The 23749-nt window shown below is 37.4% G+C and overlaps 1 protein-coding gene across 8 annotated transcripts in view; it reads left to right on the top strand.

The window, feature by feature from the left end:
• Nucleotides 1–23483, top strand: part of LOC148002493 (uncharacterized) — an 88065-nt gene extending 64582 nt beyond the window's left edge. For 4 of the 8 annotated variants that reach the window (XR_015633007.1, XR_015633006.1, XM_087577207.1 and 1 more), the window contains 2 exons: nucleotides 4709–4907; nucleotides 19730–19807. Coding sequence is in view for 4 of the 8 variants with exons in the window: in XM_087577207.1 (XP_087433333.1) it covers nucleotides 4709–4812 (104 nt within the window). In the remaining 4 variants the exon portion in view is untranslated. Of the gene's footprint in view, nucleotides 1–4708; nucleotides 4908–11228; nucleotides 11393–19729; nucleotides 19808–23254 lie in introns of those variants that run through there. The other 4 variants (XR_015633008.1, XM_087577210.1, XM_087577208.1 and 1 more) reach the window with 3 other exon arrangements.
• The last annotated feature ends 266 nt before the right edge of the window (nucleotides 23484–23749 follow it).

The raw sequence follows: 23749 nt of genomic DNA, 5'->3' as shown, positions 1-23749 counted from the left end.
AAAGTTTCATGATTTTGTTCTTCTTCATAGCTGAGTAATATTCCCAAATGTGTATGAACCACATTTTCATCAGCCATTGATCCATTGGTTGCATCTAGGTTGCACCATGTACCCATGTCCTTGGTCAGTGAGTTATAGGCAAACACATAATCTGCAAAATAGGAAATCCTCTTCTCTTATTGATAAATTGAAATTGAGTGGACAGAAATTGTGGCTCAGTTAAACTTTCTGTAATATTTATAGCAATGTTCAATAAATGATTACTAGGTCATTGATCCATAGATGTTAGGTTGAGTAGTGAACAAAAGAGGGAAGAGTTATATATGTGTAATTATTTGCATAATAAGGAACAGAATATTGACGAATTCAAGTAATTTGGGATGTAGGAAGACCATTTATTTATTTAAGCTTTAGACAGCCTTTATTTGTAGGACATGTTGGAAACTTTAACCTTTAAATTATATCTTCACTATGGTAATCTATTTTTAAGTTAACAACATGACAGTATACTTTATTCATTTCTGCTATATTCTAAATTTCTTCAACAAAGATAATGTGTAAATTTGTTTTTTATTTTCCTCTTGTCACCTTAGGCTCTGTCTTAGGGTCATGAACAGATACCATGACCAAGGTAACTATTATAAGGGCAACATTTAATTGGGGCTGGCTTATAGGTTTAGAGTTTCAATTCATTATCATCAAGGTGGGAACATGGTAACATCCAGGCAGGCATGATGGAGGAGGAGCTCAGAAGTCTACAGCTTCTTCTGAAGGCTGCTAGCAGAATACTGACTTCCAGGCAGCTAGGATGAGGGTCTTAAAATCCACACTCACAGTGACACACCTACTTCAATAAGGCCATACCTGCTCCAACAGGGCCACACCTTCTAACAGTGGCACTTCCTGGGACAAACATATATAAACCATCACAGTCTCTACGTAGCATTTGTAGTTTCCTATCACTAGAAGGCTGTCTTTTGCCTTTGTCATAGATGTTTAGGTAGTGAACTATTGTCTTCTGCGTGTTCCATGGCTGAGAGGTTGGGAAAGGCATGAAATTCTGTTTTGTTTCAAGTAATAAATGCTTGTCTTTACACATGAGAAATCTTACTCTTCTCTCTAAATGTAAATAACTACCTAAACAATTTTCCCTGCCTACTTTTCCACAATCTATAAATGGTATTAGAGGCTGGTTGAGGATTTTTGGACTTTGTTCTCTTATTTGGCCTATGGTCAGTGGTATGGATCTCCCTAAGAGCGTGAATTTATGCACTGGCTAATCTGTCTTCTCCAAAATGAAGGGGTAGACATAACGCTGTCTGCCATGTTGAACTTCGATTGTACGGTGAAGATGATTACAGTGAAACCTGAAGCTGCTCAGCGCATGTGTTCTGAGGTTCATTCTGTTTAGTTTTCTCCTCCAGTACATTTTTAAAGGTGGCTTGGTGATCCAGAACCATCCAGAAGCAATGTGGCTTATAGAGATTAGCTTGACATACTGTTAATTAAAACTATTTTAACATTTCTTTAAACATTTCTAAAAGCCTAAACAGTGTAGTTTAGACACTGCAGATTTGTATATGTTATTCTTTACAGGAAGTTAAATAAGGTTTTGAGACTCAGAGAATAACATCTGTTTCAAAGACTGGGTTGTTCACAGCATGTACTAGTTTTCCCAGAGAGTCATATATAGATTTATCCCACTGGGACTACACTTAGCAGACATGTGAAACTGAACTGACATCAGCAGAAGGGTTTGAGGGAAGCAAACACTCATGCGTAGCCCATTTCTCTGTTTACTGTCCCACTTTCCCACAACTAGTTCTTTTCCCAGCAAAAGAAAAACACTGATGTCAAAGCAGGTCTCTTTCTTGTTGTCAGTAGCATATTGGAGTCTCTAATTTATTTTCTCATACACTGTGTGTGGCTAACACTGGCTGACACTCTTCCCTGAAATATCCTTTCCTTATCCAATGGTATCTTAAGAGATTCAAAGACAAGAGAACACTGTCTTTTAGTCTCTGACTAGTAGGAACTCTGCCTACATTTAAAAATTGTGTCTTATATGCTCCATTATGTTCATAGCATCCTTATTTATAATAGCCAGAACCTGGAAAGAACCCAGATGCCCTTCAACAGAGGAATGGATACAGAAAATGTTGTACATCTACACAATGGAGTATTACTCAGCTATCAAAAACAATGACTTCATGAAATTCATAGGCAAATGGTTGGAACTAGAAAATATCATCCTGAGTGAGGTAACCCAATCACAAAAAGACACACATGTACTCATTGATAAGTGGATATTAGTCCCAAAGCTCAGATTACCCATGATACAATCCACAGACCACATGAAGCTCAAGAAGGATGACCAAAGTGTGGATTCTTCAGTCCTTCTTAAAAGGGGGAGCAAAATATTCATAGGAGGAGATGTGGAGACAAAGTTTGGAGCAGAGACTGAAGGAATGGCCATCCAGAGCCTGCCACACATGAGGACAATATTGCTGATGCAAAGAAGTGCATGCTAACAGGAGCTGAATATGTCTCCTGAGAGGCACAGCCAGAGCATGTCAAATACAGTGGTGAATGCTAGCCATTGAACTCAGAATGGGGTCCCTGTTGGAGGAATTAGAGAAAATATTGAAGGAGCTGAAGGGGCTTGCAACCCCGTAAGAACAACATAACAACCAACCAGAGCTCCTAGGGACTAAAACATTACCCAAAGTGTACACATGGACAGAACCATGGCTCCAGCTGCATATGGAGAAGAGGATGGGAAGAGAAGCCTTTGGTCCTTCCAAGGCTGGACCCCCCCAGTGCAGGGGAATGTCAGGGGTGGGGAAGGCCGGAAGGGGGGATGGTTGGAGAGGGGGAACACCCTTACAGAAGAAGGAGAGGGGGATGGGATCAGGGGCTTATGACTGGGAAACCCAGGAAAGGGAATAACATTTGAAATGTAAATAAAAAATATCCAATAAAAATATTTACAATAAAAATAAAAAATTGTGTCTTGTATGAAGCTGTCTACAAACTCATTGACAGAACTAGCTAGGAATATGAAGGATGTAGGAATATTCATTTTGTCTATTATCCTAATATTATATTAATATATTATATGTTGATATGTATTATATTAATATTAGTTTTCTATTGCTGCAAACAGACTAAGAATGGTAAATGTTGTGTCTCAATATGATGGTGGCCTGAAGGCTATGCCCTGACTGTGTAGTCTCTGTTTATATTTTCGAGATCCTCTCTTACATTGTGCTTGTACTGATGTCCTCTCAGACCTGTCTTTTCCAAATGATACCTTCCCCTAGTGCTCACACATGCTGTTGCCTTGCTTCCTGTTGTATTTCTGAAATAGAGGTCTGTAGGCTACAAAGCATCACCTGTCTTCTCTACGTACCACAGCCTTGTATCTCTTTTCCCTGACTCCAAGACCATACTTGACATTCTAATGTGAGACCAATTTAAATACTTTCATAAGAGTTTTCAGAATTGCAGTGCCTAGAATGTCAGGCTCCAACATCCTAAGGAAAACAGTCAAGAAGATAGCAAGACACTAGCCGGCTTCAAATCATAAGCCATATTTTCTTGGGATTTTTACCTCGTCAGTATGTTCAGGTACAATTCACTTCCAGAACTCAGTTTTTGTGGGCAGAGATATCATTTAGAAGAACACTTGGTGCAGAAAATAAAGTGTTTGTGGAATGCTCAGCCATAAATGGGACATCTGTATCACACTCCTCCTGAAAGTTCAGGGGTCATGGGAGGGGAATAGAAAAATTAAGCAAGAGCCTGATGTCAGGGAAGACTCCTGTGAAACAGCATCTTCTGGAAATTATGGGGCTGCCGTAATTATGAATCAGGGCAGATGTTGTTGCTTGGAAAGAGGCTAGCAAAGAAGACTGTTGTTGGCATCAGTAGGAAGGACAGCCAGTATTCTTTAGGTTGGTGGCCCCTAGTAGGTCACCCATTCTCTCCAGGATGTGCTTACACTCATGTGCATCTAAGAATTCCTAACTGGATTCAATGGATTATGAAGGAAAGAAAGAAAGAAAGAAAGAAAGAAAGAAAGAAAGAAAGAAAGAAGGAAAGAAAGGAAGAAAAAAGGTGTTGAAGTTGGAGTTGTATGTAGTTGTGGCTGAGTCTTGAAGGAGTTGGTGGCAAAAGTTGGATTGGGGTGGACACAATCAAAATAAATTATGTACATATATGAAATTCTCAAAGAACACATAAAACTGGTACATAAAAATAAAATTAAATTAAAAATTAACTAACAAAATAAAAAGGACATGCACTGGTTGTTCCTCTCTCACAATTAGATTTATTATGATTTACTTTGTATGTGGTGTTTCCATGCTGTGATGAAAACATCAGGTCTGGGTTATATTCTGGTGTGTACGAGCCATTCTACATGTGTGGAGGCCAAAACCAAGTTGGTGGTACTGAGCTTCACACTGAGGCAATTAGGAATTCACAGAAATACTTTTATCTTCTGAACCATTTTCCCAGCCAGAGACAAAAATATTTTAATTTTTAGTTGTGGAATTTGTGTTGGCAATGTATTGATTGGGACCGGGTACCCCACAGTCAATTTTCTTTTTTTGTATTTTGTTGGTTGTAGTTTTCTGTAACATTTTCCTTCTTTCTCTTGTACTTAAGGCTCAGGTTTTCTGTAATGTTCTCCCTCTTTCTTAAGGCTCAGGGAGCATTGTAGAAGAGGAGGCAGAAAGGAGTTCCTGTGAGATGATGAGTCTTAGACATGAGATAGAAGCTACTATTACAAAAAACATGGCTGCCTAGGCAAGACTTCTTGGAGAGAAGTACAGTGTCAAGAGACAAGCTGAGACAGAAGAGAGAAATCTCATGAGGCATTACCCATAGACAAAGGATTCCAGGTAAGTAAAGAATGCTGAAAACAGGAGAAACAGTTCTCCAAGGATGAGCCCTTTAATTTGTTGTCTAATAACAAGTATTCATCCAGAACTCATATGATGTAATAATATATTAAATATGAACAAATAATATATATTTATATATTTATGCATGTGTGTCCACATGCATGTTTTTAATGTGACGATAACAACTGAATTAAAAGTGGGAACGATTTCCAGAGGAAGTAAGAGAGCAGGAGCACAGGAGGGGTTGGAGGGAGGAAAGAGAAGGGGTGTGATGTTATAATCATATTCTTAATTACATTTTTAAAAAATTCTTACAGGATAACAAGGATTTTTCATACCTCATCTTTACAGTATTAGAACATTTTAAATGTGTATAGACTTTCTGGAATTTTTCTTTTTCTTTTCCTTTTTTTTATTGGATATTTTCTTCACTTACATTTCAAATGTTATCCCCTTTCCCAGTTTCCCCTCTGGGATTCCCCTATCCTTTCCCCCCTCCCCTGCCTCTATGAGAGTGTTCCCCCACCACCCAGTCACCTACTCCCTCCCATCTCCCCGCCCTGGCATTCCTCTACACATGGGCATTGAGCCTTCACAGGGCCAAAAGCCTCTCCTCTCATTGATGCCCGATAAATCCATCCTCTGCTACATATGCAGCTGGAGCCATGAGTCCCTCCATGTGTACTCTTTGGTTGGTGATTTAGTCTCTGGGAGCTCTGGGGAATCTGGTTGGTTGACACTGTTATTCTTAGGGGGTTGAAAACCCCTTCAGCTCCTTCAATCATTTTTCTAACTCCTCCATTTGGGGGGCATTGTTTTCAGTCCAATGGTTGGTTGAAAGCATCTAACTTTGTGTTTCTCAGGCTCTGTCAGAGCCTCTTAAGAGACAGCTATCAGGCTCCTGTCAGCATGCACTTCTTGGCATACACAGTTGTGTCTTGGTTTGCTGGCTATGTATGGGATGAATCCCCAGGTGGGGCAGTCTCTGGATGCCCTTTCCCTCAGTCTCTAGTCCACACTTTGTCTCTGTCTGGGATTTTCTTAAGTTTCAAAACCTTTCCTTTTAATTTGAAGATCTCTCTGGCTTTTATTAGAGTGAAGAAGAGGAATCTATGATAATTTTTTTGAGATTCTTTTTTTCCCCTTTTTCTTTTGGTATGAGAAAAACTTTGTCTTTCATTTCTAAAAGGCAGATTTAAAAAATTTTTTTTAAAGTCTTGACTTTACTTTTAACATTGTGAACAATTTTATATTTTTTCTGCAGGACTTTAAGGTTTCTGATGACTTCTGTCACTTCAACTCTTTCGAAAATTTTGTCTTTATTTTGAAGCATTGCTTATAGGTCTTAATATTTGACTCTGTGGACTATAACTGCTACTGTTTGATGTCAATATATTTGGACATTTGTATTCTCTAGAATTGAGTAGTTTCAAGAATTACTCATTTGAACAAGACTATGTTGTCTTCAAGACCCTCTTGAATTTCAATAATTAAATATTTACTCTTTTATTCTTGTTCTGAAGTCTCATTAGTTTTCTTCATCTTTTTATTTTCCCATTACTTCTCTCTGTTTGTTCAAATAGGTTCTGAGCTCTTTTCTCCTGTTTGATCTAGTGATAGTAACACTTTCAGTTCATTTTTAGTTTCATTTAAAATATTTTCCAGATCAAGGATTTCTCTTTAATATTTGAAAATCTCTATTAAGTGTCTCAGGTGGCATATTTAATTATTTCTCTCTGTTTCATTGAAACTCACTGTCGTTTTTTTGTTATTATTTTATAAAGATGTTATATTGAGTTCTATGTCTAAGAGTTCATACATATTGGTTGCTGTGTTGTTAATTTCTGGTGACTTATTTTATTTGACTGGTAAAGCCAACACACCCTGAAATCGAATGATATTTATGGGCACATAAGATTCTTTGTACAGCCAATCATTATTAATTTCAGGTTTTGTAATCCAGCTTTGCTTATATCAATCTTTCCAGAAAATTTTAATGGTCTTTCTTTTTTTAAAGGCTCTGGTCACTCTTAGTATTTTACCACTAAATGGCAATTTGATTATAGGTTTTCTTTGAATTTGAGGTTGATCATTGTGGTTATTCCAATATTAAAGGGCTCTTGAAGCTCAAGTTTGTCCAATATTGATTGGAAGTTGATTATTTATTTAGAATGAAACATGTAAGAGTCCTCCTGATAAGGGTAGTCTATCATCTTTCTAGGCCAGTATACTAATAGATACATCATTTACAATCATGGGCCATCATTAAATACCTTGGGATTCTGCCCAGATCTTATTTTACCAAGAAGGAGCTTGTCCTAGCCTCCTGGGCAGCATCTTAGCACTGATTACCCCTTCCATCCATGATGTGGTTGGGAAATGTATCTTGACTGTTCTATAACTACAGTCCATTAGTCATGTGTGTATGTATGCATACATGTGTATATGTAGAGAGTCATTATTCAAAAACTTTAGGCACATTAAGGATCTAGTCTTGAAGTTAATAAGCTTTGTAAGTCAATATTTTATTTACCCTTATTAGATAGCAAGCTATAATAATATCAAATATGCAACCTATTGCTTCAATCCTTAACGGCATTTAATTTAACAAAAACACATGTCCATGATGAGTTATACAAGCATAAACTATATGTCAATCTTGTTTTTCACTTCTTTCTCTACAGTAAAAACTTAAAAAGCATATATTCACTGAAATGATAGAAGACTGTTATGTAGTTCATGTTCTGTTGGATAACATGCATATTATGGCTTAAACATAGGTACTATCCTCCAAAGAGTCACATGATAGAGGGTTGGTTCTTGGGTAATGCTATTGAGATATGCTTTAGACATTTAGAGTTTGAGTCCTTATGGAAAGTCCTTAGGTCACTGCAGCCATGCTCCCAAAAGTATGGTGGGACTCAACTCATTCTCTTTCTGCTACATGACTGGTTTGAATGGTTTGAGAAGATGTCATTGCCATTTAGAATGTTCACCAGAGCCCAAAGCAATTGCCTGCTCAATCTAGAACTGACAACATCAAAATTTAAGACAAGCATATCTTTTCACTTTATAAATTAGTCAACTTTAGTATTTTGCTATAATAATGTGGGCTGAATACCACAAGAGAGATTTAGAAGTTGAAATAATTTGTTGAAGTTGAGGTTTCTTAGGAGTCTCAGAATACTGTAGAGAATTTAAGATTCAACTTATGCTGGACATAGTGAGACTACCTAAGAATTAATAATTAATAAATCTCCTTTAACTGACTAAGTCTCAATTGAAATAAGAAAACAAGAACTTTTCAAAACTACTAAAGAAATAACCATGTTTGCATCAATAGCTTGGAAACCCCAAATGTTGCTATGAGACACTATTTTTTTTCAACAGTCGGTGAATGGGTAGAGGAGCACCCTCATAGGGGCAAAAGGAAGTAGGGAGGGAAGTGGGCAGTTTGTGGAGGAGCAACTTGGAAGTGGAATATCATTTGAAATATAAACAAATAAGATGGTTCATAGTAAAAAGTATATAGTGTAGACAACAATCCAGTTTCTTTTGCAGCCTCATCTTTCTTTAATGAACTAAGAAGTGAGCAAATGTAGATGTGCCAAGTCTAATGCTGTGCTTTGTTACTTTTTAAGAAATAAATGAAGAGAGAAAGGAGATATGCTTCTGATGTGAACAGTGCCTGTGCTTCCTTAAATGTAGACTAAGGGAAACTGTGATTACCCATAGCTACCTTGTGGCATACAAAATAAAGCGGTTTGCAGATTTTGCCTCATATGGTAAGCTTGGGGTCATGAACATGTGCAGTGAATATACTCAAGTGTCACCAATGAAACATATTTTCCAAAGTCTCCATGTCAAGCACTATGTATTAAGAACTATTAACCTTCTAGTACTCTAATAAAATGCTTGAAACAATCAAGTTATAGCTAAGGAAGGTTTATGTTGACTTATTACTTCAAAGGTTTCAGTTAATGGTCACTTGGCCCTGCTACTTTGAATATGTAGAGTTAAACGATACATCATGCTGGGAAACTAGGGTAAGGGAGGGATATTTATCTAATTTTGGCCATGATAGAAAGAGTAAGAGACACCTCAAACTCTCTTGCAGGCACACGCCCTCAATTATCTAACGTTTTTATACTAGACTTCATTTCTGAAAGGTTCCATCACTTCCCAATGGCACCATAGACTGTAGCCGGGCTTTCAACTAAAGCAAAACACAAATAAATATACACGACCGGAGAGACAACTCACTGTTAGGAGCATTTGTCACTTTTCCAGAAGACCTAAGTTCAGATCCTAGAACCCACACAGTAGCTCATAATTATCTGTCTGTAACTCCAGTTTAGGGGATTTAATGCCCTCTTCTGACTTCTATGGACACCAGGAATGCAGTTTGTGTACATACATGCATGCAGGCTGAAGGCAAAGTATAAAAGTAAATAAAATATTTTAAAAATCACAAACATACAGACATTATCTTTACAAACATTCTATGTGCATTTTATCAAGACTTAATAAGTTACACAGTTGCACTTATGAGACACTTAACATTTTTATTAAGAATATAAAATCTCTATATTATATACCAAGATCTAAAGGTCCTCCTATGCATTTTTTGATTGCATATTAAGAAGTGGGAAGGTTTGAAGGAAACAGATTATAGATGACAGTTAATGAATAACAGAGGTTCATTGTTGAGTCAATTTTCAGCCAGCAGCAAATGCATTCATTAGTTTATAATGTAGACTTAAAGATGAATAACTAACAATTTTGTGATCAATGCTTTAGCTTGAGCACAATTTAGCTATATATGTAATAACCATTTGATAATTTCTGTATAGAATTTATTTTATTTCCTAGGTACACAGAATAAAACAACCAAACAAGGCGAATATGAATGGAAACATTGCAGACTGTATTTCAAGCTCTAATGTTTTTAATTCTTTTATCCTTTGCCACTTTCTGTATAGCTTTGGTTATGAAAAGTGTCCATTAAAACATTGCTCATATGAATTATCAGTAAAGGCTTCTCCCCTCACTGTGGTCTCTGTAAACAATACATATTTAATTAGAAACAGAGGCTAATTCTTTTTTAGATGTGTATTGTGGTTCCTTGGTTTGATGAAGAGGCAGAAATAAAAAAAAAACACTAAGCCACATCATAAAGTAGCTTATTTGCTCTAAGCCACCAGTTATTTTTACTGTGAATGATACACATTTATAAGAATGGGCATATTAAAAGACAGCTTCACTTCATAATTCTTAACTGTGTATGAAGTTTGGTCCTATAAAACAATAAAATTTAGAGACCTTGCCAACATAGTTTTAAGCCAAGCCTAGACATCTAAGTCAAGTTGAACAGCAAGAAAAAAAATTCAAGACATGGGTATATTACTACTGGGAAACCAGTATCTTTCTTCTTGAAGATATATGAGTTGAACCACTGGGTGATATTTGAGTCAAAAAATGAATTGTGGTTTTAGGATTGAAGCAGTGCAAGATGTGTATTTATGTGTGTACATGTATGTGTATATATGTATGTGTGTATAGTATATATGAACGTGTGAAAAATTTTACTACCTGTATGTATATATTCTGTATTCATGGAGCCACCCAAGTGAATGCATATAGAAAATATTGGGGGGAGAAAGTTATATCTATACTAAACATGTACAGATTTTTGTTCTTGTCAGTTTCTTAACAATTCCTCACTTAGTTATAGTGTTTTGGGCATTAAAGTAATCTAGACATAATTAAAATATGTGGGAGAGTATATACAGGATATATACTATATGATTTTATATTGGAAAAGTATTTGCTGATTTCCAGATAAAGTGGATATATATATATATATATATATATACATATATATTACTTTGTCTATGTTGTTTAATTACATATCATGTATACTTAGAATTTCTACCTCTCACTGATGAAAAGTTTCTAACACTGTTTATCATCAATCCATTGGACCGTCTCACAGAGAGTTGGAAGGAATAAATTAGCTAATATCTTTGGCTAGTGCAGTGGTTCTTATGCACCTTTCTAATGCTTTAACCCTTTAATACAGCTCCTCATGTTGTGCTAACCGCCAATCGTAAAATAGCTTTGTTGCTACTTCATACAATAATTTTGCCACTCTTATGAACTTTAGTGCAAATGTCGGCATTTTCTGATGTTCTTAGGTGACTCCTATGAAAAGGTTGTTTGATCCCTAAGGAGTTGTGACCCACAGGTTGAGAAACTCGAGGTTAGTGGGATCACAGAAGGTCTTCTTCACTGGGTATTCCTCTGTCTCTTCTCTAGTTCCCAGCATCCAAGATGAAGGGGCAGAGTTAGTGGACTTTTTAAAATCTGGTCTACTGAAGCCAGAATTACAGCCTCAGTTCTTCCTCCGATTCTCGGATGGTAAGAGGTCCTAAGCTTCGGTGGAGGTTCTCCAAGTAACCACAGTTCCAGTTGCAAATTTGGTGGGTAAGCTTTGATTGTCTGTGAATTCACTCCAGGGGCAGAGCTGCAAGCTGCTTCTTGAGATTTTCCAATGCTTTTAAAAGCATCCAATTCTCTATGTTAAGTATTTCTTTAGAAAAAGGTATCATTTTCTCTTGTGCTGAGTTGAATGGTACGTGAACGAGCAATTAAAGACCTCTGAGTCATGAAGGTCTTCTGCACTTTTGTTATTGATTGATATTATCAATATGAATTTATCCTTTTACTTTTGCATCTATTAACACCCCAACTTCAAATCAGATAATGATTTCTAACAATGAAATGTTTTAGGTGATCCATATGCTCTGAATTTTAAATAAAAGCAAAAGTCAATCTGCATTTGGCTAAGATATAATTCATTGGTTTCCTTAAAAAGGTCTTAAAAAGTAGATATAAAATCTCAAGTTCTACATACCCCGTGGAGAGAGAAGAATGTGCTGTTATTAAAATAGAAAAATACTTAACAAATCTGATAGTAACGATGCAATTTCCCCTTACTGCCTGTGCAGACAAAGGCTTTATAAGGTCTGAGTAAGCAGACAGTTGAACAGACATAAAGTTCTCCATGGAAAACTCCTTGGAGCCTATTCAAAGCAAGTGCTGTCTGAGTTTGGTTGAAGGGATGGCTCAAACAACTGCCAGCCATGAAGCAAAAAGTACTGGCTTGAAGAAGCCAGACTGACACAGGAAAAAGCTCATGAAGATCACTGGGCTTAAAATAAAGTGAGCATGCTCTGTGTCCTGGTTTGGTTTCCATGGGGATTGGTGTTTATGGGGGAAGCCTGAGTTCATGTCTTTCTGGCCAAAATAACTGGACTGTTCCACCAGCCATCCAGAGTTCAGCAAGCTGGACATTCGTTTTCATGACTGATGTGAAGTGCTGATAGGATTGACCAGGTGAAAAGCCACAGAGTTAGGGTATTTTTAGAAAGCTGATGGTTGTCCTCCGAGCTGGTTGATGACATCATCCATGTGAAGAATTAAGATAATCTTAGTAATAGTTGGCAAGAACAGGGAGATTTGAATTGAGCTTGATAGGCTTTGAGTAAATGAGAATATTTCTACATAATAATTTATTATTATCCATTATTATTATTATTTGGTGGTAGTGGTAGTGGTGCTGGTTGTAGTGGTGGTGGTTGTGTGTGTGTGTGTGTGTGTGTGTGTGTGTGTGTTTTGTTTGTGATAGGCAGTGCCTATGTGGAGGTCGAAGGACAACTTTAGGGAGTTACATCTTGCCTTCCATAGGAGGTTCTAGGAATCAGACTCATGACCTCAGGTTAGAGTGGTGAGTGATTTTTTTCTTCTGGACATTTTGGCCAATCCTAGAATATTTCTTAACTCAAACCCCTTGTAGTTATTCAATGATAAGTTGTTTTTTTTGTCTGTTTTTATGTTACATTGTTTGTTCCCCTGCTCAGTAGTCTAGAAAGCAGACTGACAATTTACCAGATCAATATTTTGAACAAATTATGTATTTTGTTATAGACTGAAAGTGAAAGAAAAAGGTAGATGATTTATATTTTTTGATCAGTATATTTTCAATGTACTTTAAATTCTATTCTTATTAATTTAACCCAATTAAAATGTTCATTGTACCAACTGCCTTTGAAGGAGGCCATTAAATGTTTGTCAAAGTTTTAAGCCTCTGCACTTATTTTAATGGCACTATTGGTATAATCCTAAGCCCCTCCCAAATAAAAATAATACAATCATGGAAAAAAATGATCATTGTATCAGAATCTGTGTAATTTACTGTGGTAGACACTAGATATGAACTGTTGAACCCACATACTTGTTTGTAACTGACCATGGTGATGTGGTAGAGTTACTGGGCTAGTTCTGGAACAGTACTACTGCCCAGCATCTTAGGAAGAGCATTTAGTAATCAGCATTCAGACCTATGTTTAGTAGAAAAGGCAAGCACATATACAGAATTTAAGAGAGGGTAACATGTACAGAATGGAAGGGAGGCCAAACTTAGACTCATTTAAAGCTTTTTGTCCTGCAAACTCCATTCCCTTCTTAAATTATTTTTTTTGTAAATATACACATTCTATGTGCCTTTCAACTAAACATTACTTTGGATCTGTTGCCATAGCTCTTTGCACTTAAGCTTTCATAACACATGCAATCTCATGTGTAATTACATGCCATGATTGGCAGACTGGTCGATAAGGTTGAATGAAGGTAATATTAGTTGAACACTGGAGTCTTTGGTGGACACATGGTAGATGATTAATGAATAGCTTTTAATAGTGCGAATGAATGACTTCGCATAAAGTAATTGATTACACTCAAGCCATTAATCATTCTAGAGAGATAATTTTTTAATTTATTTTTATTTTTTTTACTTATTCACTTTACATTCACTCACTCTTCCCCTCCAAGACGCACCCTCTTAAAATCCTTGCTCCATCCCCCTCCCCTTTTTCTTGGAGTGGGTGTTCCCCCCTGCCCCCCATATGTCTCCATCCTGGCATGTCAAGTCTCTGTGAGGCTAGGTTCTTCTTTTCCCATTGAGACCAGAAAACACAGCCCAGCTAGAATAACATATCCCATGTACAGGCAATAGCTTTTGGGATAGCCCCTGCTCCAGTTGTTTGGGATCCACATGAAGACCAAGCTGTATATCTGCTACATATTTGCAGGAAAATCTAGGTCCAGCCTGTGTATGTTCTTTGGTTGGTGGTTTAGACTCTGAGAGCCATAAGGGCCCAAGTTAGTTGACTCTGTTTGTCTTCCTGTGGAGTTCCTATCTCCTTTGGGACCTACATTTCTTCTTCTTCTTCTTCCATAAGAGTCTATCCACTATTTGACTGTGGATGTCTGTATCTGTCTGAATCAGATGTTTAATGGAGCCTCTCAGAAGACATCTTGCTCCTGTCTGCAAGCATAGCAAAGTGTCATTAATAGTGTTAGGGATTGGTGCTTGTCCATGGGATGGGTCTCAAGTTGGGCCAGTTATTGGCTGGTTATTCTCTCAGTCTCTAGAGAAATTCTTACCAATGTTCTAGAGTCAAAAGTCCTTTCTAAATGATGTGGTCAAAATGTATGTAGCAGTGGGCATGAGATCAAGGAACCCAGACTCCTTAGAACTAGTGCACCACACTTCAGGAATGCAATGATAAAACTACAAATCTTTTGTATCTTGGATTTGTTTTTATATCCAGGTTTAATTTAATATTTTCTTGCTAATTTATATTTTCCCAATATCACATAAAATAACATGTTCTTTTAGATTAAAGCTTAATTGTTCCACCATTAACCTGCTGTCTTTGTTATTTGACAGATTATACAATCTTATTTTTGCTAAAACCTCATTTTGGGGGGTCTAGAAAGAGGGCTCAGTGTTTAAGAGCATTGGCTGCTCTTTTAGAAGACTTGAGTTTGGTTCCTGATACCTTTATCAGGTAGTTCACAAACACTTATAGTTCCCGCTCTAGAGGACATGACACACTATGTGGTTTCAGTAGAGCACAGGTACACACTTACATGTATGCATATGTGTGAGCATGTGTGAGCATAGACACACACCAATAAAAATAAGTCTAAAAAGCCCTTCGTTTCTTACAAGTGGGTTGTTAAGGAACAGCATTTTGAGTTGCGTGCTTTTTATAGTAGTGATAAAACTATGACCAAGTCAGAACTATGTAATAGTCAGCTAATCCACATGTTCTTCTGTTTAGACTTAAAATCCAAAGACTATAAATCAACATAATGCCTTATCTTTTGATTAAAGGGTCTGGCACTTAATAAATTGTGGTCAGATTTTGGCTCAGTGGTCAAAAAACATAAAACTTCCCAAACTTTGAATATTTTAGGAGAAAACAGAGTAAACTATTAACTAACCACACGAATGCCTTTGAGTTTTATACCCAGGGTAATTATTTCGAGAGTCAGGAACACATATACAGGACAATGGAAAAATCCAATCCAGAACAGTTAATTGTACATTCACACATGTATAAGTGACTAAGAGTAAGGCATATCAGACATATACCTTCAAGCAGTCTTTGAATATACATGACTTTGCCAGGTAGAATACTAGCCAGGAGTTAAGTGTCTTTTATTAATTCCAAAAGACTCACAAAATAAAACAGAGGTCACTATGACCAAGCCTCAGACACCTGCTCTGGAACCACAGTGAGCTAAAATAGGGCTGACATCCAGCAAGCCCATCAGGATCATGACTCACTAAAATGGAAACATGGGTATTTTAGAATGAAGAAAAAATCCACTTTCACTTAGTAAAACATGGCCACCTTTATGCAACATCACTCCTGTGTACCTAGGCTTAAAGAAAAACAACAAAATTGTAACTCTTCAGTTGCCAACCATATTTAAATGCTTGTTCATAGGGCTAGAGAACTCAGATGGCCTAAAATTTCCTCTGTAGCATCCTATCATTTGCCTATTTTATTATTAAAGGGGCTTTACTTGATGGCTAAGTATCTGGGCTTGGAGATGATTTGACCAAGTTGTTACCTCCTTAAGCCTTATATCTTCTGACAAGAGAGGCCTATGTTCTTTAGTTTGCAGCTTCCCCAATCTCAGGGTGAGGATGGCAACCTTCACCTCAGGGAATTGCTCTGGGAACTAAATTAATGGACATTTACGGAGTGCTCAGAGGAATTGTAGACTGTAGCAAGAGAACTCCATCTGACTGTTTTATTATAGGAACAATCTATTAGACACACATAGTATTTGTCTCTCTGCCTTATAGAAACATCTGAAAATCCTTGTGATTTTGAACAGGGGGTTAAATATGTGTCCAGGCCAGGGTAGCTTGGAACACAGATTCCTTTCATACTTTCCCAGAAGAAATATTTCCTGGGAGCAAGTTGAATGGCTCTGTAGCATGACACCAAAAAGGCGGGGGGCAGAGCCGGGTCTGATAAAATTTATCCTATTAGTGTAATTAAAGTAAAGATAGCAGAAATAAGGTTGTCCTCCAAAAATGTTAGAGTCTTCTGGGGCCAATTTCTCATGAACGTGTAAGTTCCCATACTTTACCTTCTTGTATATATCTTCTGAAGATTTTCCTGCCTGCACCTTGTTGAATAGAGGTAGCGCTTGTCCTTTGGCCAAACTCCAGCTTTCAGCTGATATCTTTTGAGGCCAGACGTGTCACAATGTGTCAGGGTCATCTGGTGTCACATGATAGGAACTCAAAAACAACTCTCTTTCCCAGCCCTGGAAGTTTCCGTTCCATACACCCTCGGTAGCAATTCCAAACTTCTGTCTCTTCAAATCTCCTGCTATCTTTGCATTTTTTTTTACCAGAAAATAAGGTCCATTGAATGCTTTTAATCTTCTTTCTCTTCTGTCCACACTCATCTTCCATGACCCTTTGTTCATTCTTAGCAAGGATATGCTTACCATGACCTAAAGTAGATGCTTCCTCCTGCGTTCTCTTTTACTCTTCCTAAATGCCTAAAGAATCTTAGTACAAAGTAATCTCTTCTTTCTGTATCTTTGACCTGAGCCTCATTGATGCTATCTTTGTAAAGTTTGCTTTATTCCTGTTTAAAATGTTCCAAACATTCTTCCTCATCTATATTTTGTCTAAATTGGTCTATTCCCAACAGTTTATTTCTCCATCTTTACATGTAGCATTATTTCATCTTTTTGATGTGCAGCCTTTCTACTGTGCTAGCTACTCTATGTTCTCCTTGTCGCTCATCTTCTTCTGCATGAGTGTTTTCTCTGTAGTCATGTTTGTCACTTGCAAGGGTGCTTTTGTTGTCTGACTTGCATTCAGTTACTATGAGTCTCAAATTACTTCATCAATCACACTCTTCGCTTGAGCTCCAAATACAGCACTCTGTTTCCATCTGGAGAATCTTTCCCTAGTGCCACTCCTCTCATATCCTAACCAGTACTTCAAATTTGCCCCAGAATTGTTCATTCCATTATCAAGTGACCACTCCATTCTGGCTTGTGTATCATCTCTGTGGTAACAGCAACTCCTCACCTTAATCTTAAGATTATTGTATAACTTACTCTGTTTTTAATATTATTCTTTCTCAGCTAGTTTCACTGTTCATAAGAATTCTTTCTTACCATAAAGTATAAAATTGCCTGTAATTACCTATAAATAGAATAAAAATGACCAGACGCTAGGTTGTTTTGTTATAGTTTGGATCCAGGATTCCCTACACATGGACATATATTAAACAATTAGTAATTAGTATGGCAATATTGTAAATAAGTAAAACCCGTAAGAGACAGGGGATTGTGGGGACTTTGATGTTAATCTAAGAATACCTTTAAGGAGAGTTTAGTCTCAGAGATGAAATCAATGTTTTCTTCTGTCACATGCTCCTGCCATGGTATTCTGCTGAGAACTTGCCACAGAACCCAAAGGCAATGCGAGCAAATCAGCTGAAACTCCCCACAGTATAAGCCAAAGTAACCTTGACTATTTAAAAGTTGGTCTCCAAAGTTATTTTGTTATGGTATTGGAAAGCTGACTGTATTAGTTACTTTTCTGGTTACGGTGACACAATACTTGACAAGGAGCAGCTAAAGGAAAGGGAAGGCAGGCAGGCAGGCAGGCAGGCAGGCAGGCAGGCAGGAAGGAAGGAAGGAAGGAAGGAAGGAAGGAAGGAAGGAAGGAAGGAAGGGGGAAGGAAGGAAGGAAGGCAGGAAGGCAGGCTTTTGGGTTTCAATTTTTCAGAGATATGGCATTAAGAGTAGCCTCAGTTATGATCTCAGGAGTGTGAGGGAGCTGATCACCTTGTGTCATGATGAGGAGGAGATGAATGCTGGTGCTTTGCAAGCTTTCTTTTCTTTCTCTTTTTTCTATTTTTTTTCCTAGCACATGGGATGGTGCTACTCACATTCAATGTGTGTCTTCCCACCTCAGATCTCAGATATATCTTCCTGACATTATAATTGACATATGATTTACATATGACTTGTAAAGAAAACATATTACGCTTTCTCAGTTTGGGTTGATATGGAATTTCTATGTGTATGAAGATACACATTAAAAGTCTCCAATGTAATTTTTCTCTCTAAGATATAGTACTCAGACAAAGAAACCTGAATGAACTCAGAAAATATTCTCAACTAAAGACACTTAAAGAAGCATCAAAACTTAATTAATGAATGAGACAGTCTTTAAAACTAGCAACTTTATTCCAAGGTATAGGTAGATAGAATGAATACAGATCATTGGCCCAATTAATAAATAAACTCAAACCAGCCCAATCTAAACCAAACCAAACACACAAACGTTGCCTTCCCCTTTGTGCTAGTTGAAATTTAATATTGAAAGGCTGAAATTAATTAAAAGTCATATCAAAGCATACAGCATGACTTGGAAAAATGTTAGGAAAAGGAGTTCCTAACATTGGGAGGGAACAGGCAGTGGGGATTCTAACCACAGCTGGCTCACCCAACACTCCATTACAAACACAGTTCCCATGTAAACCAAAGGATAGGAAACAGGAGGTTGAGTATATTGGATTTCTCTTAGGTCCTGAATGTAATTTCCATCAGGCCCACCCTGAATTCTTTCAGTCCCCAGGCATATGGGCTGGGCAGTTTATTTCATGATCATTGTTGCCTGGAGTTACAAGAGCTTGCTTAGGTAGGAAATTATTTCTGAATCATTTATTATGTGCTTGCTATCATGGGTGCTACAGTAACCCCCATGATAGTTAACAAATATCATCAGAGCAAGAAGTGATTTAAGTCAATGAAGAGGAATTAAGACAAGGTTTATAGTGCATGCAAGAGGAGCACATGAAGCTATTAAAACCTTGTATAATATTCTTCTAGCTAATCAAAAAAGTTCATACATTGGGAGGCATACTAGTTCACCACCATAATCCTAGTACTTTGGAGATGGAGGGAAAAGGTTAAGATATTCAAAGCAAATGTTGGGTACACTACATACTTATGGTCATCTAAGATTATCTAACAAGATCTTATCTCAATTAAAAACACAAAGATAAAAGATCAGAAACCTCAAAGGCATTTCATACAGTATCATTAGTCTTAATATGTATAATATGATGAATGGCTTAGCATATGTTAATCCTTATTAGTCAATGTTATCATTTGGACACAAAGTGGCTTTCCAAAAGCACAATGTGTTGAAGACTTTGTCCCTAACTGGAGGATGCTTGGATTTCTCAGCTCTTATCTAATCATGGAGGCAATCCTCTCACTAATCTGTAGTGTAAGTAAGTAAGTAGGCCATTCAGGCTATGCTATGGAGGTACATCCCTCCTTCCTACCTCTTGGTGTCTTGCCTACACGACACCTTCTCCTGTATCCTTCTCACAGAATGTCCTTTCTTACAGATGCAGAAACAGAGGAGCCAGCTGTCTATGTGTGGAAACTTTTGAAGATGTGAGTTACAATAAATCATTCCTCCCATATGTAGCCTGCCTCTGATATTTGTCACAGTGGTGGAAAGATAAACTAACAATACAGAAGGCTGTAATGCCTGGAGGAACTGTGTGGGAGTCAGAGAAGTCAGGCATTAGGTCTGGGGCATGGAGGATCCAGTAGTTCAGACAGATCCTAGTTTGGGATCAGCGTTTTTACATCCTTTCTCTGAAGGAAGAATGTGATGGCCAATCTTAGTTGCCAGAGCAGTGGGTATAACCTGTGATGGAGTTTTCTTGATTAGCTCATTTAAGATCAGAATGCCCTCACCAATTCTGAGTGAACCAAACAGGAGGCCATGGAGAAGGAAGCTTCTGCTGTTTGCTATCATTAGCACTACCAAGTTTGTCTTTCCTGCTACACAGGCAGTAGTCCTAATTTCTTCAGGATTCCATGACGACTGAAGACCAGGCGAGGCATCCAGTCTCATGGTCTGAACAACTACTGAATCTGTGTCCTTTCCTTCAGGAACTTTGCCACTGCAGGACTAGCCAGACTGAAGCCCATGTGCCATACTGATCTCTCTCTCTCTCTCTCTCTCTCTCTCTCTCTCTCTCTCTCTCTCTCTCTCTCCTCTATCTTTATCTCTATATCATCTATCTATCTATCTATCTATCTATCTATCTATCTATCTATCTATCTATCTATCTATCTTATTATTATTATTGTTATTATTATTATCTGTATTTCATTATATCAGGTCTGTTTCTCTAGACAACCCTGACTAACAAAAAGAATGTTGCCATTAGCCTTCACTTCCTTATGAGGTTGCTTGGGAATGTCTAACCCCAACTGACATAATTTATAGCTTTCATGTCTTCAACATGGAAAACACGTTAAAGAGCTGGAGCAGTGGCTTCTACATGAGAACATCCCAGTGAGAAGCAGAGTAAAGAGAAGCATGTTTATCCCCCTGGAATTCTAACCTGCTCTGAAAGAAGCAGCCATCCTGCAGTAGTTCAGGCAGTGATGCTTTAAACACTACCTCATTACTTTCTGTATTCAAAACCAAGAATATTTCCGGTTTGTATTTTTTTTTTCCTCTTGAGAGTATAACAAGAAGTCTTATAAGAAGTACATGCACATGGAAAGCTGTCTTCTAAAATAATGTCAATTAATGAAAACTGCAACTGGAAGATATATGGGTTATGGTATCTTGTGACCAGTATTTTGGGTCCTGAATTTGAGAATTCTAACTGGCAACCAGAAATTCAATATATAGAAGCAGGTTTGTAGAGATGTAAAAGCCACAGATGCTGAATGTGAATGCAGTAAAGCAATGAGGATCTAACCATTGAATGGTTATTTTGTATTAACTAGTTTGACACTTCCCCTTCTTACTAAATGCATATTTTGTTTTTGTTTGTTGTGTACATATTTGCTGTTACAATGGCTCATTAGAAAGAAAATCCCACTAATCCTACTAATTGTATCTCTGAATATTTAAGAGATAGAACAGCAGACAGTGGAAAGGTTCCTACAGGGTCACTATCAGCTGGCTTAGCCTAATGGAGTTTGATGATTAAAGAAGATATTTTAGCTAAATAGCACCAGAGTAAAATTTAAATTGTTTGTAACAAATTTAACTAATACTTAAATCAGATTTAGAAGTATTGTTGTGTTCACTTTATTAAATGGGGGATGGAATTATTTAAATTCAATAGATGACAATATACACATTAATCAGCATGAGATAAACTGACTGTTATGATGTGGATGTAAACTATTCCTTCTCAAAGGCGCATATAAAAGCTTAGCTTCAAGCTAGTGGCAACTATTCTGGGAAGTTCGGAAATTTTAGGAGATGGGGCTTCACTGGAGGAAGTGACTCACTGCAAAGTGGGTTTTGTAGATTATGAACAACCCAGCCCTGCTTTGGTTACCTGCTTCTCTGCTTCCCGATCTGTCTAGATGTGAGCAGGACACTGCATTCTCTTCTTGCCACCATGTATTTCCCATCTGGTTAGGCTAATCCCTCAAACTGTGAGAATGCATTTTTCCTCCCTTGAGCTGGTTCTTGTTAGGTATTTAATCAGAGCAAGAATAAAAGCAGCCAGTATAGTTCTTGAGTTCAAGTCTCCCTAAGAGTCCTTAGGGGAGTGAGCAGCAAAATTCTTCAATATTGCAATGAAATATGAGCTCCAACATGGTAAGAGATAAAGAACTCACACAGTTTCATTGTGTATTAGTCACTATTATTTTCTATGAAGGAGAAATTTTGTACTTGGAAAATTTTGGTTACTCTCACACAGAAATCCTGGGTTGACTGTTGGCAAGAAGGGAACGTTGATGAATGGTATCTTTAAATCCATTCTCTTTTCAAGATGAAGTGTGGAATCAGTATTTTTCTTCCATTTGAAGTCACTTGTGATATAACAAGTCTCTTCTGCCTCCTTTAAATTTTCCAATTCTATTTTTGTTAGCATGTTTTCAGTCAGGGAAAATGGCCCTAAGAGAGCCACATTGTACAGGTTACAGGAAGGGCAGAGAGAAATTCTCAAAGTGAAATGTTCCCTAGGGACATGCCACTTTCCATGGTTCTCGGATTATTACATAGGACATGCGGGTTTTGAAATGTTTTTGTTCTTAATCTTGCTTCCATAACTTTTACCGCAGCTGACTCTATAGATAGCTTTTATTACAAATTATTGTCATTTAGATTATGGAAGTTAGCTTCTCAGTTTCAGTACTTATTTTACTTCTGTGCTTCTGCCTCATTTTCTATTTTCCCTCCCTCCCTCCCTCCCTCCCTCCCTCCCTCCCTCCCTCCCTCCCTCCTTCCTTCCTTCCTCCCTCCCTTCATATCTCCTCTCTTCTTTCTTTTATTGACTAGTACATGGATCAATTTTCTTTTTCCTATTTGTTTTTCAATTGGATAGTAAGTAAATATCCATTTCTTTCATTATCAAATGCCAGATTCTTGAAATATTTGTCGTAATATCCACCCTCTTTGCATACAATGTGTCCATTTTGATACCTGAGATTCATTTCATTTATTTTCTTAAATAATGAAAGAACATTTTAGAAGGACTCAAATATGTGTGTCCTCAAGTTTTATCTGACCTTGTCTGAAATAAATTTTAAAAAAATTTAAAATCCTTTGAAAGGGGAGTTATAGTTTATCCTGACACTTGGTATTTGTTATGTTGATACTTATTAAACTGAAACCCAATTCCCATGTTACTCGTAAGTCTTTTAAAGGCCAGAATGGAGAGAGGAATATATTTCAGTGATTTGTTTAGTCTGGTCATTATCACCAACCTTTAACATGGGCTCTCATTGGCTACACTGTTATGAAACAGATGTGTTCTCATAGGAAGCCCTAGGGCAGCTTACCCTGGGGCTTTGGATTTGGATGTCTGCACACCAGTTTAGTCATGTAACTGGATTTGAGTTTCTCGTCAGTGTCTTTTCTTTCTTTCATCTGGTCCTTTCAGAGTCACAATGGAACAAGATTGCATGAAAAAATGCTGAGAACATCCAAGACTCATCCTCTTGCCACCAAAGGTCAAGATTGAAATAGGTCTTCAGACTTGCTTTCTCCATTGCTACTTTATCCCTGTATGTCTAGTCACTTTTCTTGAATGCCTAACACATCCAAGGAAGTCTGGGTCCTAATCTTGGGCATCTCAACTCAAACAAAAAGCCATGAATGCCTGTTATGGGAAAGTCATTCTGGTTTCTCAGCTGACTCAGAGTTGAGGAGGACAACATATGAGAAATTGCATTTAAAAACACTGCACTAATATGTCTTAAGCTTAGTCTCTGCTGGCTATTGAACTCTAAGGCAGAATTCCACTACTGCCAAGGTTCATACACCATTGGGAAACAAAAGACATGTCTTTAATCTTTTATCTTTAGATTTATTTATAGTAAAGTGTTTTGCCTGCATGCATATTCATGAATCATGTGCTTTCCAGAGGCCTGAGATA

The sequence above is a fragment of the Rattus norvegicus genome, chromosome 11 (genome assembly GCF_021556685.1).
Source record: "Rattus norvegicus strain SHRSP/BbbUtx chromosome 11, alternate assembly SHRSP_T2T, whole genome shotgun sequence".
Lineage (NCBI taxonomy): Eukaryota > Metazoa > Chordata > Mammalia > Rodentia > Muridae > Rattus > Rattus norvegicus.
The sequence above is the reverse complement of the archived record's forward strand: the minus strand, read 5'-3'. Positions and strand labels throughout refer to the sequence as shown.